The 17,538-nt window shown below is 43.4% G+C and overlaps 1 protein-coding gene across 1 annotated transcript; it reads left to right on the top strand.

Moving 5' to 3' along the window:
• The first annotated feature begins 9,256 nt into the window (after nt 1-9,256).
• CER1 (cerberus 1, DAN family BMP antagonist) lies at nt 9,257-13,407 on the top strand. The gene is made up of 2 exons (XM_019415468.2): nt 9,257-10,071; nt 12,026-13,407. Exons 1-2 carry the CDS (start codon nt 9,574-9,576, stop codon nt 12,338-12,340), a joined length of 813 nt encoding a protein of 270 aa, XP_019271013.2. The 5' UTR covers nt 9,257-9,573; the 3' UTR covers nt 12,341-13,407.
• The last annotated feature ends 4,131 nt before the right edge of the window (nt 13,408-17,538 follow it).

The raw sequence follows: 17,538 nt of genomic DNA, 5'->3' as shown, positions 1-17,538 counted from the left end.
GTTACTTTAAAGTAGCAGAATATAAAATAATGTGGGCACCATTTTAATGGCTGCATTGAAAAAAGCAAGCTGACATGAAGGAAAAACATGAGGTGGGTTTATATCATAGTTCTATCATTTACTTGCTATGTACCTGAAATTCTTTAAACTTAGATTTCTCATCGATAGAATGGGGACAGGGGCACCTGGGTGGCTCAGTTTTGGCTGAGGTCATGATCTTACAGTTTTGTGAGTTCGATCTCTGCATCAGGCTCTGTGCTGATGGTGCGGAGCCTGCTTGGGATTCTCTGTCTCTCCCTCTCTCTGCCCCTCCCCGGCTTGTGCTGTCTATGTCTCTCTCAAAAATAAATAACTTAGGAAAAAATGGGGGGGGGGGGCACCTGGGTGGCTCAGTCAGTTAAGCGTCCGACTTCGGCTCAGGTCCTGATCTGTCAGTCTGTGGGTTCGAGCCCCGTGCCGCTCTGTGCTGACAGCTCAGAGCCTGGAGCCTGCTTCGGATTCTGTGTCTCCCTCTCCCTCTCTGCTCCCCTGCTCACACTGTCTCAAAAATAAATAAACATAAAAATTAAAAAAAAAAAGATAAAATGGGACAACAATAACTTCCTGGAAAAATTGTTGTGAGAGAGAGAGAAAGAGAGATTCAAAGTACCTGGGAGAGAGTGACTATTTTAAGCAGTGCTTGTGCTTACCAGTAAACAGGGAAGGAGGATCTGGGGGTGGGAAACTTGGGGTTTTAAAGTTCCATATGACAAGTGAGAACTCTCCCACATGTTAGGACATTTGTGTTGAACGTGGAAATGTTTCCAGTTTTTGGAGAAATCCAGATGACCAGGGAAGCCCTTTTTAAAACCCCAATATGCTTTGCTTTCAGACATGATCTATGATACACAAATCTCATTATAAAGAGCGACACGTTAGCAGATGGTTTTTCGCATGACAGAAAGAATTGTTTGTTGCTAAGGACTTGAGGGATAGTTATTTTCTAAGAATGGCTCCTCCATGGGAGCCACATTTTCAAAATTTCCTTTTGCATTCAACATTTAAGGAACACACTTGTTGTATGTATGGAGGATCCATCATGCCCCCCAAAGAGCACATGAAAAATTAAATGGTGCTGAATGGAGAGAAAGGTGGTTCAGGTCGTATGGGAGTCAGGAAGGATTTGGACCGGAAGTTAACGGACAGAAAAAAAACCCAGCAGAAACTGGCTCCCCTCCCAGGAAATCTCCTTGCCTACAGATTCCCTACCCACCAGAATCCTTGGGTCATTTTAGTGGCCAGCCTCAAATAACAAGCTTCCTGGAGTTTCAGATTTGAACGGAGGATTGAACTTCTGCAGTTGTGACTGAGGCCCGCCCAGCTCTATGGCCAAGTTGGGCCCAGGGTCAGTTACGCCACAGAAAGCAAGTCTTACTGGAGAGTTCTGCTTTGCCTTTGCATTTTATTGTCATGATTTTTCACAGTTTGTCTCATGTCACCTTGTTGCTTAATTCCCACACCTCGAAGGGAAAAATGTGTAATATTCTAATATTTATGTTACAGATACTTAACATTATGTTTCCGCATAGGTATTGCCAAGATAGTCAAGCCAACCTTTATTTATGGAGGGTAGAAAATATAAATCTGTCTAAAATCTTTCACAAAATGAAGGTCTTAATATTTCCAGAGTTGATTTTGGTGCCTACTCTTGGAGAGTCTTAGAAAAGGGTTGTCAATACAAGGTGTCATTGTTTTAGGTTTCCTATCCACGAGTTGCTTTTTTTTCCCCCCAACTTCCCTCTCTTTTGGCAACTTCTCCTAGCATTCTGTCCCACATTTGGCCCCGAGTCAGTTGAAAGCTTTGCAAGTTGATTTTCCATTCCCATCTGAATTTTAGCTTAGCTGTGGAACTGTTTTCCATGTGTTTTTAATCATTTGTCCATGTGTTATGAGCTTATAGGGACAATATGGTTCCCCCAAGCTGCCTGCATTGTATAAGCAGAAACTGGCAAGGTAGCCAGGAGGGAAACGGTTTTCAACAGATGCCCCCTACACTCATTTCTGTTGGTGACATACCACCCCCATCTTCCAACTGGAGGAAAACAATTTACAAGCTGCGTAAGTCACCTAACACAGAGTCCTCTGGCATGAGCTACCTTTTCTGGGAGTGTCATTATCCTCCAGGAGAAACTTGCCGGGAAAGTATGGCTGGTCTGATGAAGTTCAAAGGCCTCCTCAGAGGCTGTGGCCAGGCTGGGAAATAAAGAAAGTTTTCTTCTGAGTCTTCCCAGATTCCGTGGAAATTTGATTTTAAAATAGAGTCCGAGTGCAGAGAATGAAGGATAAGTTCTCCAGGACAAAGAGATACCTCTGAGAAAGTAAAGCCCAGCAAGGTCCTGTGTCAGAAGACTCTGTCCACCTTTTTATTGGATTCGGTAGATTAAAACAAACATCCATTAACCTCTTAGGTGTAGAACGAGGGGCCAGGAACAGAGAGGAAACAGAAAAACGCATTTAGCAAAATCCCTGTTCCCAAAGTCGCCATCTCAATGCCATCTCCAGCAAACATAGACCTTGCCTCCGAGGAACCTTCTCTCCCTGGCTAGGACACATGTGCACCGAAATCAAGCCAGGTCTGAAGAACCGCTAAATGGCCGAGTAAAGAAGCGACCTGGTTCCAGAATTCCAAAGAAAGTCTGGTGGTCTGGATGAGATGGCTTTTTGTCAATGTTCCACCCCCCAGGGAGCTGGGTAGCCACTGGATGGCAGTTCTGCTGTAACACTTAAAGCTTCAGGGTTTTCATAGCTGCTTTGCCCGCCCTGACCTCCCTTTCTCCATTTTATTTCGGACCAAATTTATGAGAAAGAGCTAAATGTTGCAGAGAATTTCAACAGCTGTGAGGAGGCCTGGGTGATCCTGGAAAGGAGGATTTAAGGATGTGCTGAATCAGAAGTCTGACTACAGCAGCTTGACGTGCAAGGGGACGTGAGAACGTGGAGACTGGGTTTGCACACTTCTTTCCCAAATTTGCCCGTGAAGGCAGGAGACAGCACCAAAGTGCAGAACCTGAAAACTTTTAAGAAACCAAGGGATGCTTTTAAAAGATTCAAAATAAGCAAAGATTGTATAAATGTAAGTGGGAGGCGGCCGGTGGCGTAGAGGAAGGTTGCTGATAGAGGGGGAGAATCTTCACTACAGTGGGTTGGAAAGAATGACATCCATGAGCAGCGTGGAAAGGAGGAATGAATCGGTATGGTATGGAGGGCAGATGGGAGGGAACGCCCCTACCTGGTGGCAGAAGAAGGGCTGAGATCATTTGCTGAAAATGATGGAAGAGGTAGAGCCATCAGAGGCTTGAGATAATTAGGGAAATTTTTAAGGAATCTATAGGGAAAATGAAGGCAGAGTTGAGTAATAAGAGAGATTGCTGGGCATAATTGAGGGTTAAGAAGGGAGGTAGTTACTGTCCAAAGAATCAACATTTGCTGCCACTCTGTCATGGTTTCTGCCAGCATTCCACAACCCAAATGTGGCCCGGGGAAGGTGACAGCTGGATGTTTCCAGAGTTGGAACGTTACTAGATAGGTATAAGAGGACAGAGGGGCTGGGAAGTTGGGAATATTGCAAAAGTTTGAAGTGATGAGCCGTGAATCCAACCTGGATAGGGAAGGAAGTGAAGACCAGAGAGCTTAGAGATAGTCATTCATTCATTTTTCTTTTAAGTTTATTTACTTTTGAGAGAGAGCAAGAGAGAGCACAAGCAGGGGAGGGGCAGAGAGAGAGGGAAACAGAGAATCCCAGGTAGGCTCTGAGCTGTCAGCACAGAGCCAGACACGGGGCTCGAACTCACAAAACCACGAGATCATGACCTCAGCCGAAACCAAGAGTCTGACGCTTAACCAACTGAGCCACCCAGGAGCCCCTCATTCATTCATTTTTACACCAGTATTTTTGAGCACCTACCATGTGGAAGGAACTGTTCTAAGGCCTGAGACGGTGATTACAAAAGACCTAGCCCTACTTTCATGGGCTTTAAAATCTAAAGTGGAGACAAATGTTAAACAAAATGGTCACAGAAGTCATCATTTAACTACAACTGTGGTGGTACGATCATGAAGACAAAGAAGAAAACAGGGAACAACTGTGTAGACCGGAAACAACAGAATGTTGTCATGAGAGTGGAATGTGAAATTCACCATCCCTGATCATAACAGCAGTCAACATGTAAGGCGGATGGGGAAGCCAGTCGAACTGGGGTCATCAGATTTCAGTCCAGGTATTGAATGGGACATCATATAATGCCAATGTCCTGTTGTTGGTCAGTTGTGTCCACATGGACACTGAAGTTACCCACGGTGAAAAGAAAGACAATGAGCCAGATGAGGAAGGAAGGGCTTTGCCCATGGCAAGGTTTAGGAACCTGGAGGACCTGAGATTCTGTAGCTTACAAGCTGTAAGGCAGAATCAGGAATCAGATAAAGGTTTTCTGGCTTCCGGTCCAGAGTAACTTCTGCTTCTGTTACTCTCTGAGAGCAGCTCTCTGCAGAAGGAAAAGTGATCAAGGTAAATTCTAAGGATGGGGAAGAGGAGCATGACAGAGGCTTAGCATCAGTGAAGGCATCCTGGCCTGGCTGGCAATGGGGACGGGTGTGTGGGGGATGGGGGGTCACACGGTGAAGTTGCCTCAGCCCCCTTGACCTCCTTCTAGATTTGCAGGTGCTCTGTCTACAATCTGGGTAAGTGGATGATCACTCACACTGTCTATGACTTGTGCACGGTGATAGATACATCCCCGGTTGCAAAATAAATTAAAAAAATGCTTTTTTCATGGGGGCAGGAGTGTTTGGGACAGAGAGCAACAGATCACTGAAACTGCAAATGGAATAATCTGACCCTAAAAAGTAACTCGGGATCAGTGGGAAGGGGGAACTTTTGTGGCACGTGACACCATTTGATATTTATCCCTTTGTATTGGCTACACGTTTCGTTCTCTTTAAATGTTGTATTAGTTTGCTGGGGGGGGGGGGGAGGGGAGGGGTACATAATGAAGTTCCACAGACTGGGTGGCTTAAACAACAGAGACTTATTTTCTCATAGTTCTGGAGGCTGGAAGTTCCAAATCTGGATGTTGGTAAACCTGTTTCCTTCTGGGCGTTCTCTCCTCGGCTTGCAGAGCGTTATCTCTATGTGTCTTTGCCTTCATCTCCTTTTCTTACGAGGACACCGGTCTTATTGGATTAGGGCCCACACCCTAATGGCTTCATTTTAAAATGGCTTCATTTTAAAAGCCTTATCGTCAAATATGGTCATCTTCTGAGGTACAAGGGCATTGAGTCTATAGCATGTAAATTTGGGGGCAGGGGACTCAATTCAGCCCATAACAGATGAAATTTTATTTTATTTTTAAAAAATATTTATTTATTGAGAGAAAGAGAGAGAGAGAGAGAGAGAGACCATAAAAGCACTCCACTGAGAGCACGGAGTCTGTAGTGGGGCTCGATCTCCCGAACTGTGAGATCATAACCTGAGCTGAAATCAGTAGTCAGAAGCTTAACTGACTGAGCCACCCAGGCACCCCAACAGGTGACAATTTTAGAAGATGCAATATAGATAAGTTGCACACAGTGATTGCCTCTATGGCAGGACAGGAAGCCTGGGAAGGCATGGGAAGATTTCTCTTTAGTTGTACAATTTTTTGTCTAATTTGAGTGTTGTTACTACAGATATTCATGACGTCATCAGAAACAAAAGAGAACGAGTGCACATGTATTGCACATCCTTGCACTCAACACCTGTTTGTTGACTAAAATGAGCATAAACACCGTGTGCCAGTCCACGGTGCCTTTGGAATTTGGATCCACTTGAAAGTCCTTGATTAGTACAGGAGTGGTGCCTGCCAAGGTTTTCCTTCTGTAACTTATCTTGATAAGCTAGTCTTTCCCCAACAGATTGCAAACTCCAGTGGGCCTGGGCAAGGACACCCTCACCATTTTATCCCCAGGACCTCGTGCAGACTTACTGCTCAAAAGATACGCCGTATGAATGAATGCATCAGTGACTCCAATGAGCAGACCATCTTCGGGGAATTAGGTTCTTCCTACTGTCTTCTTTCCACAGAAAGTGGCAGGGAGGGGCGTGCAGGGCGGGGGAGGGAGGGGGGTCTATGCTTTGAATAATTTACTGAACTAAATCAAGATAAGGTTTAAGCAGAAGCCACTTACCCTAATTTTCCCTATTCCCTGTTCTTTGGGGGAAAAAAGAGGAAGATTCTGCCTTGTTTTGAGTTCTTTGAAAATAACCTAACCGCCCGCAACCCTATTGCTTTTCCATATTTTGGAAAGAGAGGTAGCTAGGAGACAGTGGCATGCACCCTAAGCAGATTTCTTTCTCTGATCCATCCACCCAAATTCCCTTTTTTGCCTCCCGGTTTACCTCCAATGCCCATCTGTGACCCAGCACTGCCTCTCACCTCTTGTTGTAGGTCTGGGGTTTTCAGGAAAGAACTTAGCCTCTTTGTTTCCTCTCAGAGGGCACTAGACCGTTCTCCCTTCTGAGAGTCTGTAAGAGGGACAGAAAAACGTGGCTGCTGTGTCCTCTCAGGCACGCTGGGATCTCCACCTTCCTGAAGGCATCGTAGTGCCCAGGAAGACTAGGTCAAGTTGAAAGCAGAGTTCAGATGATGTTGAGCGCTGAGCTGCAAATTAGAACGAATGAAATGATGAGATTAGCCTCTCTGGCTCTCATGCGGGCCTGAGGTTGTCCCGGGAAGTGGACTTCGCAGGCGGGGGCCCGTGTAAGCTCAGGCCTGCCTCTCACTGAGGCCTTTGGTCCAAAGTACACCAACCACCTCTGGTGCTCTCTCCACACTACTGCTTCCTGCTGAGTCTGGAGGCCCCCTCCAGACCTACCTCCACTTGGCTCCATCCAGACTGGGAGGTGACCAGATGCCTGTATCACTGAATCCCCACAGAGGCGGTGTATTTTTGTTAAAAGCTACAAAATGTTTATGGTCTCAAGAGTGAGCTACAATGTATCACATACGTAGTTTTAGAATTGACCGAAGGACACAGAGGTCAAAGGCGAATGTCATCTCTGCCCTTAGCTGTGAAAGATAGGAGTTGAAGACAGACTTATGCTCTCACCGCAGAAGGCTTTATTTTGCGAGCTTTATCCTTCAAGATATGTGTACATCTTCTCAACAGGTATGACAGAACAGCAAAAGCAAATTCTGCATGAGTACTATTCAAATGACCGAATACCAAAATTAGGACCAGAAGAAGAGGGGGTTAGGACTACAGGAAGGTTAAAAATGGATAACTGACATCACTACAGCTAATGTAATTAGATTACAGAATGCACAATACCACTAGACTCTCCTACCTGCTTGAAGGCAGGAACCAAGTTCTTACCACTTTGTCTTCTGCTCGTATCTAACATGATGTTTAGCCCGTAAAGTAAATCTTCCACAAATTTTTTTTAACGTTTATTTATTTTTGAGACGGAGAGAGACAGAGCATGAACAGGGGAGGGTCAGAGAGAGAGGGAGACACAGAATGTGAAACAGGCTCCAGGCTCTGAGCTGTCAGCACAGAGCCCGCCGCGGGGCTCGAACCCATGGACCGCGAGATCATGACCTGAGCCGAAGTCAGCCACTCAACAGACTGAGCCACCCAGGCGCCCCGAATCTTCCACAAATTTTAATGCAATTGTAATTATGTGAATTGTATCCTACGTGCAGAGCTGGGCAGTCTGAGATCTCTGAGTGTGATCTCTGACCTCTGTTTGGGGAAATGCCAGCCACTGTGATTGATGGCCTTGGAACTTCAGGCGCCAAAAAGTAAAGTTTAAAAGAAATCAGGAAACATAGCTGGCTTCCAGACTATATTTATAATTGGGGCTGAATGGCTAGCTCTGGAAAGCCTATTTCATTGGATAGCTGAGGGGAATCAAGAAATTCAAACAGCAGGCAACTTTTAAAAATACTTTAAAAGAAATGGCAAATACCAATGTTCATTTAGTATGGATCAGTTGTACCTTAATTAATACTAGCCCAGTGGAGGTTTGGTATAGGCAAGAGATATCTCTTCTGAGAGAATTCGGAAAAATGATGGTCCATTTAAAAATAGTTCATAATTGTGAATAAAAGAACTTCCTTTAGGCTTTACGTCACAGAAATCAGGCATGGCTATTAAAAGGAACACAAATGTCTGGAAAAAAGATCCTAACGGGTCACTTCTTGGAAACAAAGCTTCATCAGTACGGAAATGGGGACAATGTTCCAGGATGAGGTGTGTTACTAAAAGCAAGGAATATAGTAATTAAGTTAAAAGGGAAGAAATACAAGCAAGTATGGGATTCATTTCCAATGGAAATACTGTTCAAATGGTGCACAGGGTCAACTGGATGCAATTTTGGGGCTTCAGTGTTGTGGATCTGTTTCTTTCCCATACCCTTGCGTGATTCATACAAGTTTTGAATGATAGGCATCTAGCAACTTTTCCTTTGATTCCTGAAGATGCGTGTTTGTCTCCATCTGCATTTTACCTGCTCGTCAATTACTGTAGCATAAGGAAGACGATGTGGATTCTGTAAAGTAAAGAAGTGACGAGCCAGCTTCAGGCCCAGAGCTATCAAACCTGGTTCTCAGAATCCACGTTCTCAAGTCTGGCTCTTTGTTTAGCGAAAGAAAAACAATCAATAGGGTGGCTGGAGGGAGACACTTCCTCGTCTTCACTGAAGACTGGTGAGCAGTCAGGCTATTCCAGTGGACCCTGTTGAGAAGTTTGTGAACAATTGAAAAGTTTATCTGATGGCTGACAGCTGACCCATTGTGAAATTTGGCATCGAGTGTCTGATTCTGCAAGTGAGGGGATTAATTTGGGAACTGTGAGTTTCCTCGCGTGGAAAAGGAGCATGTGTTCCTTCTACTCACTTATTGTATGAAAATCAATAACCCCAACCACATCTAAATCAGAGGGAGAGTCCTCTGCTCAACAAAGTTAACATCTTTCTTTCTTCCTTTTCCTTCCTTATAATTTTGCTATACTTCTTTGGTTGCCTGTGTGTGTGTGTGTGTGTGTGTGTGTGTGTGTGAAGCCTAAAGGCTTGGGCTTTTACTAAATGTATGCCTTTAATTTTTATCTGATATACTTCTGTCATAAAACCATGTCTTGTCCTCTCTGTCCCTGTACAAAGCAGATGCACCACAGATGTTCATCGACTCTGGTCCTTCTTCTAATAACAGTGATGGGAAATCCGGCGCGGTTGGGGAGGGGGGTTGGGGAAAGAATGTGTTGATTTCAGGAATAACTGCTCTGTAAATCAAGTGCCAGCTAATTACCCCCTGGGTCCCAGGCTTTCACTGGGGCCTTCTAAAACACACACAACTAAGGAGAAGGCAGGACACCATTAGCACTACATAATTCGAGCAAACAGTAAATGTGTTTACTCTGCCTGGCTCCTGACCACCTGCCTTCCCATCCCACAAGGCAGGTATCTATATATAGGCTCTCCTTGTTTGTTCCTGCAGAGAGTGAACCTTTCCTTTAGACCTCACCATCTGCGCATCTGAGAGAAGATTGGGCCTTCCCAGCATGGGTCTCCTCTTCCTTCGGCTGCTGGTGCTCTTGCCTCTAGGGAAGGCTGCGCCACACCGGGATGGCCGCCAGAGTCAGACTTCTGTTTCCCCCGCCCTCCTAGAAAGGAGTCGCAGAGAGCTCCCCGTGGGCAACCACGAGGAAGCTGAGGAGAAGCCGGATCTTTTCGTTGCAGTGCCACACCTGATAGGTGCCGGGGAAGGCCAGAGGCAGAGGGAGAAGATGCTGTCCAGGTTTGGCAGGTTCTGGAAGAAGCCCGAGCGAGAAGCACCCCCATCCCGGGACTTGGTCAGTGGGCCCTTACTGTCTGGGACCCGGGCCCTCGCCCAGCCCAGAGACGGGATGCAAATGGAGAAATCTCCTCTTCGGGAAGAAGCCAAGAGATTCTGGCACCACTTCATGTTCAGAACGGGCCCAGCTTCTCAGGGGATCATCCTGCCCATCAAAAGCCATGAAGTACATCAGGAGACGTGTAGGACAGTGCCCTTCAGCCAGGTATCTGTTCTGGAGGGGGCGGGGGGGGGGGGATCGGAGCTTGCAAGAAAGGGGCAGGCAACTGGGACAGGTGGAAAGGAGGAGGGAAGGCTGCCAGGGCCTCACCTGACTCCCAGATTTGGCCCTTGGGCATTCATCAGAGGCATTGGCAAAGTATGATCATGCTCCCCAGATTTCCTTCCAACTTGCCATGGTTTCTTGGTATTCTGGAAACTCTGTAAGAATGATACGATGGTGTTGCCAATCTCAGTAACCATTCATATTGATCGCACAGACCTTTTTTTTATGGGCTCTTTATTTTTATGCTGGGGGGATCAATCCAGGGAGATAAGTAGGACTGGACCCTCGGTTAGGAAAAGTGGGAACGTAGAGAAGTAACCAGAGCTGGTCTCCAGCTGTTCCCGTAACACTCTTTTGGGATGCAGATGAGCTGCTCAACTCCGCCCACAGATAAGGTGGGAAACACTGGACTCCTCCCCAAACCCTCTCATTCATACTATCTCAGTCTTAATCCCCGTATTTCACACCAAACTACTTGATAGGCAGTCAGGCAGAAGTGGCCACATGGTTTCTAACGTTACCGCAGCAAAAAATGATTTAACTTATTTTCTCATAAGCTTTCAAACAACCGATATCAGCGTGAAATCACATTTGCTGCCCTCAGAAGCAACACCTCCTGCTTCGTGTTGTGTTGGCTGATTTGTGGTTATTATGATTGATTCTGCACTGTTGAGACAAAGGGGCATTCTCCTTATCCGCTGCTTCCAGTGAGTCCTGGCAAGCCCCACACTCCAAATGTTACATGAAATCGAGAAACTGCATCAAGCCCTTAAACATGACGATACTGAACCAAAAGCAACGCAGGGTAGAGTAAAATTTTACGGTCCAATAATGCTACCCAATTAAGCAGGCAGTATTATAAGGTAATTGACTGTGTCAGGCAGTTAAGTATTCTGCCTGAAAAGGCAAGGATATGTAGCAGTAAGTCCATTATCAAATAATAACGACGGCTTTGTTGGCCACGTGCAATTACAAAATTGCTCCTAAGAATTGTGCAGTCAGATTTCCTTTGAAACTCTCATTTTAAATTCTAGGGCTAATTAAATTAAAATTCAGGTGTTTGACCCATATACCTTACAGGGCACACAAAGCCAGGCGAATGGGGTTAGAGGAGGCAAAGGTGATGTTAGATGGGGTTAGAGGAGGCAAAGGATGATTTGCAGACATAGATGCCATCACGAGGCCACGTGCAACTTCGTAGGTTTGAATGTACCACAGGCACTGCAAAATAGAATAGAATTAATGATGTTCTGGTCTGTTCTATGAACAACCGAACAAACACGGATGGAGAGTCTATTGGGTGTAATGCATTGTGAGAAGTAGAAAGATAAGGCACATTGCTTATATAGGAAGTTAGCCATTAGAGTTTTTTCAACTGGTAACATCCAATTAGACAAAATTCCTTAAAGTTTGACATTTAAGATGCAAAGCATTTTCTTTTTAACTTAGGGATTTCCTAAAGGCTAATGTATCAATATACTCAACACAAGAAATTTAGTTACGGTGGCTTTATACTTTTGTAGATTTTTTAATGTTTATTTTTGAGAGAGAGAGAAAGAGAGAGAGATTGAGAGTGGGGGAAGGACAGAGAAACGGAGGCAGAAGATCTGAAGGAGGCTCTGTGCTGACAACAGAGAGCCTGATGCAGGGCTCGAACTCACAGACTGTAAGATCATGACCTGAGCCGAAGTCAGAACGCTTAACTGACTGAGGCACCCGGGTGCCCCTGCCCTTATAGATTAACCATCACTTGGATGTTGTAAAATATCCAAAATTGGAAAGTTTTTGACATTTTAGTCTGAATTATCTTCAGGCTTACAGTCTATCGCTTCTGTATCGCGGATGTTAATGAGATGACTCATGATAACTTAATGGAGATGTGTTTGCCTTTTAGACGATCACCCATGAAGACTGTGAGAAAGTAGTCGTACAGAACAACCTCTGCTTTGGGAAATGTGGGTCTGTTCGTTTTCCTGGAGCTGCGCAGCACCCCCACACGTTCTGTTCCCACTGCTCGCCTGCCAAGTTCACCACGATGCACTTGCAGCTGAACTGCACTGGCCTTTCCCCCGTGGTCAAGGTGGTGATGCTGGTGGAGGAGTGCCAGTGCAAGACGAAGACCGAGCATGAGCATGAACCCCTCCTCCAGGCAGGCTCCCAGGCGGAGTTCCATGCGCAGGATCCCTTCATCCCAGGATTTTCCACTTAAAAAGAGATCCCACTAGGACCTTTGAAAAGCAAAACCACAATAGTAAAGGTGCTGGTTATTCAGTGTGCAACTGGTTAGTGGGTGCATACTATTTTAAGGGAAAGGAGGTTTAAAAAGTAGTGAGATAGAACAATCTCGAGCAAATGGTATTCATCTAGTTATTGGTACCTATTCGGGTTCTAGTCTTGGCTCTGCCACACTGGCAGGAGGGTGTTAAGGACTTGTAGAAGCTTTCTGCACCTTGAGGGCTTCATCTCTATATGACGGACTTGAACCGTCCATTCAAGAGGTTTGCCCGAGGCCTTTCATCTACTAAGAGTCCATGATCTTGTGTCTTCCAGTTCTGGTAAAAGCCCTCCATCCGAAGTAGGAAAAGAAAGAAGGTAGACCATAAAAATTGGCTTCTTGAATAGCTTGTCAAAGCACCACCAGAAACACGTATGTAGTGTTTGTGGGAAGGATTCTTCATACTTGTAGGCAGATTTTGCATCTCAGACGGTGTTTTATTTGTCTTCTTCTAGCAAATGCATATTTTAGTTCCATAGATTTAAGGAGTAGCTTGCTTGGCTGCCTCTTTATTTTCGATACTCCCCATACAAAGTTCTTAATGTCAGGTCTCTGGCTTTGAAGAAGGAAGAGCAATGTTACTTTTAGTGGTTTACGTAGGGACATGGAACAATCATTGGTAGCTATGCAAGTGCCTAAATTACGGGGAAATAAAAATATACAACCAGTACCAGGCTTAAAGGTCAATCCAGAGATGCTAATGAAAGTAACCAAGGAATTCCAGTAGACGGCAAATTAAATAAATGGCAAAGGATTAAAAATGAAAACAGTTTACTGGTGAAATCCTTTATCCACGTGCATTTAGGATTAGGTAGTAAGTTAAAGTTCTGTGTCTGGATGACTGTTTTTTTTTTTTTTTGTTTTGTTTTTGGGGGGTTTTTGCTGCTGTACAAAAACTTCATATTATAAATTTTGTTCTGTAAATGCCACACTTGCAATTTCTGAAAATATTCTGAGTATTTTGATGTATTAAATGTTAGTGTGTGAAGCATTCTGGGAAAGCTCGTGGCATTCAATCATCTTAAATGTTATCCTTAATGGTTTTTTTCTGTCCCATTATTTAAGGGCGCTATCTGGAGATTACCTGCATAGGAGCATTTCTGAAATGATGTCAGGGGCTAATGACAATGGCTCAAGCCTTTTTTCTGACACTTAGTGATTCCATTTCTCCTTCGGTATTTATTTGTATACATACCGTGTACGGACCTGGCATTCCCTAGTCGTATTTCTTTTCCTATAATCATTCTTTTAAAAACTCATCTTCAAATTATTTCAATTATTTGAATCCTATTACTTTCAGTACACACAAAAAAGCATTTCCTAGAATATTGATTTTTTAAAAGAAATCAATCTACATTTTAATTCTAGTTCTCTTTAGTCACACCATCTAACCTGGTGTTTCAAAGATGCGGATGCATTTATATTTAGTGTATATTCTACATTAAAGTGGTAGAATGTGTGGTATACGGATACACATGTGGCATTTACATCAGAATATATTATACCCTTCGGTGGTCAAAGACAGCCTAATTGGCCAAGATATGGTCATAAGGATGAAACTGTTAAGCATTAATGATATCCCAGCTGGTCAATATATTTTTGGTGCCAAAAGCTATTGAGCAGCTGTCTGGTTTGCAATTGCCTAACCCTGATTATGTAAACCTATCTCTGCCAATTGGACTGTCCTTCTCCTCCTTACTCGCTTGCAAATCCCTTTTATTTATCCTTGCAAATAGACTCTCAAGCCCAGGCCCCAAACAATCATCAGTCTTATTCAAACTCTGCTCTGCTCTTCCCTCGTGTGAATTCAAGATGAGACAGCGGATAGTGGTATCCGAGCTTACGTTCAGAGTCATAGTGTGAATCTCATGAAATTGGCCGCATTCGTCCATTTTTACTGGCAAAAACAAAACAACGCAGTTCTCAGTGGTTCAACATAACACATGGGAGCATAGGAAACCCAGAGGAAACACACAAATATGGAACATCTTAAGTGCCAGATATTATGCTGGGTCTCTTGCATAAATTATAAATTATGCAATTTATGTAATACGTATATACATGTGTTATACAATCCTCACAAAAATCTTATGAGGTGGGTAAATACCCTATTTTACAGATAAGGAAAATAAGCCTTAAAAAGTTGAAGCAACTAGGGGCGCCTGGGGGCTCAGTCGGTTAAGTTTCCGACTTCAGCCTAGGTCATGATCTCATGGTTTCTGGGTTCGAGCCCATGTCAGGCTCTGGGCTGACAGCTCGGAGCCTGGAGCCTGCCTCGGATTCTGTGTCTCCCTCTCTCTCTCTGCTCCCCCACACGCTCTCCCTCTCTCTCTCTCTCACAAATAAATAAACATTAAAACTTTTTTTTTTTTTTTTAAATTGAAGCAACTAGCCTAAGGTCATTTGGATCATATTCTCTATTTGTATTAAAATATGGGGGCGCCTGGGTGGCTTGGTCGGTTTAGCGTCTGACTTCGGCTCAGGTCATGATCTCACGGTCCGTGAGTTCGAGCCCCGCGTCGGGCTCTGTGCTGACAGCTCAGAGCCTGGAGCCTGTTTCAGATTCTGTGTCTCCCTCTCTCTCTGCCCCTCCCCTGTTCATGCTCTGTCTCTCTCTGTCTCAAAAATAAATAAACGTTAAAAAAAATTTAAAAAAAAGAAAAAAATATGATTAAAATATGTACTCATTCATTGACCATCAGTTTAGATTTATCTCTTTGAGGTCTCTTGCCTATAGGCCTGACAGCTCATTTCTTTTACCTCTTGCCCAGCTCTCATATTTGAAGGACACTGATGTTACCACTTGAGAGAGAAATCATCCCTAGATCAGGTTCTCAGCCAAGCACTGCCCTAACTTGAGAGGTGGTCATGGTAACTCCCTCCTCAATCTTGGTTTCATTTTCTGCCCAGAAAAAATGAGGGTGATGATAGTTACTTCATAATTATTGTGATGATCAAGTGTAGGTAGCAACACATCAGAGAGCTTTAGATCCTGTAAAACTCTAAGGGTTTAGTTCACTCTTCTCCATTCAGATGTTCTTTCTTTCTTTCTTCCTTTCTTTTTTTCTTTCTTTCCTTCTTTCTTTCTTTCTAACTGTTTTGAGAAATTTAAACACATAGAAAAGCACAAAGAATATTACAGCAAGCACTCAAATTCTCACCACCAGAATATTTAACATTTTGCCATCTCATGCTTGTTTATTTTTGCTAAAGAAGTAAACCATTTCATGTATAAGTAAAGCGCCCCCCCAACCACCATGCTGTCTTATCCGCCACACCCTTGACTCCTCAAGAACCACCCCCCCAAGATAGTCATTTCTATTTCCAATATCCTGTTCTATTTTTGCAAAGGTACATATACATTCATAAATAATAAATAGCATTATTTTTCTATATATGTTCCTTTATTCAGCAGGTGTGTATGTATCTACCAGCTGTATGCAAGATACAGGTCTGAGTGCTGTGACTGTAGCAAGAAAATAAGTCAGACAAGATCCCTGCTCCCGTAGAGCTTGTAGTCTAGTTGAGGGAGACAAGTAACTTGAGAATCAGGCAGTTCATTAGCGAATCAACCACAGAGGCAAAATATCAGGTGGCTGTAAGTGGTAGGCAAAGAATTAACATAGGGAACTGTGCTAGAGGTTAGCTACCTTAGGCTGAATAGCCCCTGAAAGGGTGCCATGAAAGCTGTGAGGTTTTAATTACACGTGCGGTGTCCTGTATGAATTGTGCTACAGCGACTTTTCCTCCATACAGGGTTCTGCCTGGTTTTCACAACCGTTTTTAAAGGTTTTTTTTTTTTTTTAATGTGTATCTTATGTTGATTCTAGAAACTTGGCATTAAGTATCCCCTAAAGAGAGTGGTTAACTTAGCTGTGATAACTTATTTTTTCAATGTACATAGTCTCTTTAAACTGTCAACGTAACTCCTGGTTAAGGAAGTCGTGCATCTTCTTAATTTTTATAAGGAATTTATTCTATGCAAGACCCCGAGATAAGCAAAGATAAATAAGACACTTTTCCCATTGCCCTGGAGCTTACGACATAGTAGCAGAGATAATATGTGTAAATTATAAAGCAATAATGATAGTAATGATAATAAGAGCTACATATTATTGAGCCCTGACTATGTGTTCAAGTGCTTTCTATTCCTTATCTCCCTGAAATAGACATTTTATACACACTTTTTTTTTTTTTTTGACAAAGAGAGAGTCAGAAAGCTTCATTCATTCAATCCGCCAACATTTATAGTTGTCTGTGATGACCCGGGTCACTGTGCTGGGTACAAAGAATATGAATAAAGGAATGCATGGTTATGTGACTATGATTCCTGACCGTAAAAAGTTTACAGTCCGGGAACAAGTAAATAAATGCATTTGTTTCTGCAAAGCTAGAGTAATGATCTTCCTACCACGTCCCCACCCCCAAATTGAAACTCCACATTCTCGGTGAAGCCTTCCTTAAGCCCTAGACAAAGTCAGCTTTGCCTCTTGCACAATTGCATGGTGCCTTATACCTTCACGTCTCAGCACGTTTCAGTTTATAATTATACCATTATTTGTGTCATCATTAGTCAATCATAAGCTCCATGAGAACAGGGATCATACTGGGTTTCTTTTACCATTATAATCAATGCCTAGGAAAGTATCCAGCACATAGTAGGTACTCAATAAATATTTTTTTGTCTGCAAAAAAGAAACATTATCAATAGATGCCATATGTTGAAGGTATATCATGTATCAGACACGGGGCCAACCACTTCATATATATCCTTTCATTTAACCCTCATGAAACTCTACGAGGTAGGGAGTACTGTATCATGTTGTGAATGAAGATGCTGAGGCTCATATAAGTAACTCTCCCAAAGCAGCCTTACTGAAGAGTAGCAGAAGGTGAACGACTCCAAAGTCCCAGATCTTTCCTACTATGCTATGGTGTCTCAAGGTAACAAAGATCAAAAATAAAACATTTGTGTATTTATATGTGTACATATATACACATGCATATATATACACATATACATATATACATGTACGCATAGACTATATATGCATATATATGTGTATATATATATACACATACACATATATACACATATACATATATACATGTACGCATAGACTATATACACA

Source organism: Panthera pardus, unplaced genomic scaffold (assembly GCF_024362965.1).
Source record: "Panthera pardus isolate Hobbes unplaced genomic scaffold, ASM2436296v1 HiC_scaffold_20, whole genome shotgun sequence".
Taxonomy (NCBI): domain Eukaryota; kingdom Metazoa; phylum Chordata; class Mammalia; order Carnivora; family Felidae; genus Panthera; species Panthera pardus.
Note: the sequence above shows the minus strand (reverse complement) of the source record. Positions and strands in the feature narration are given on the sequence as shown.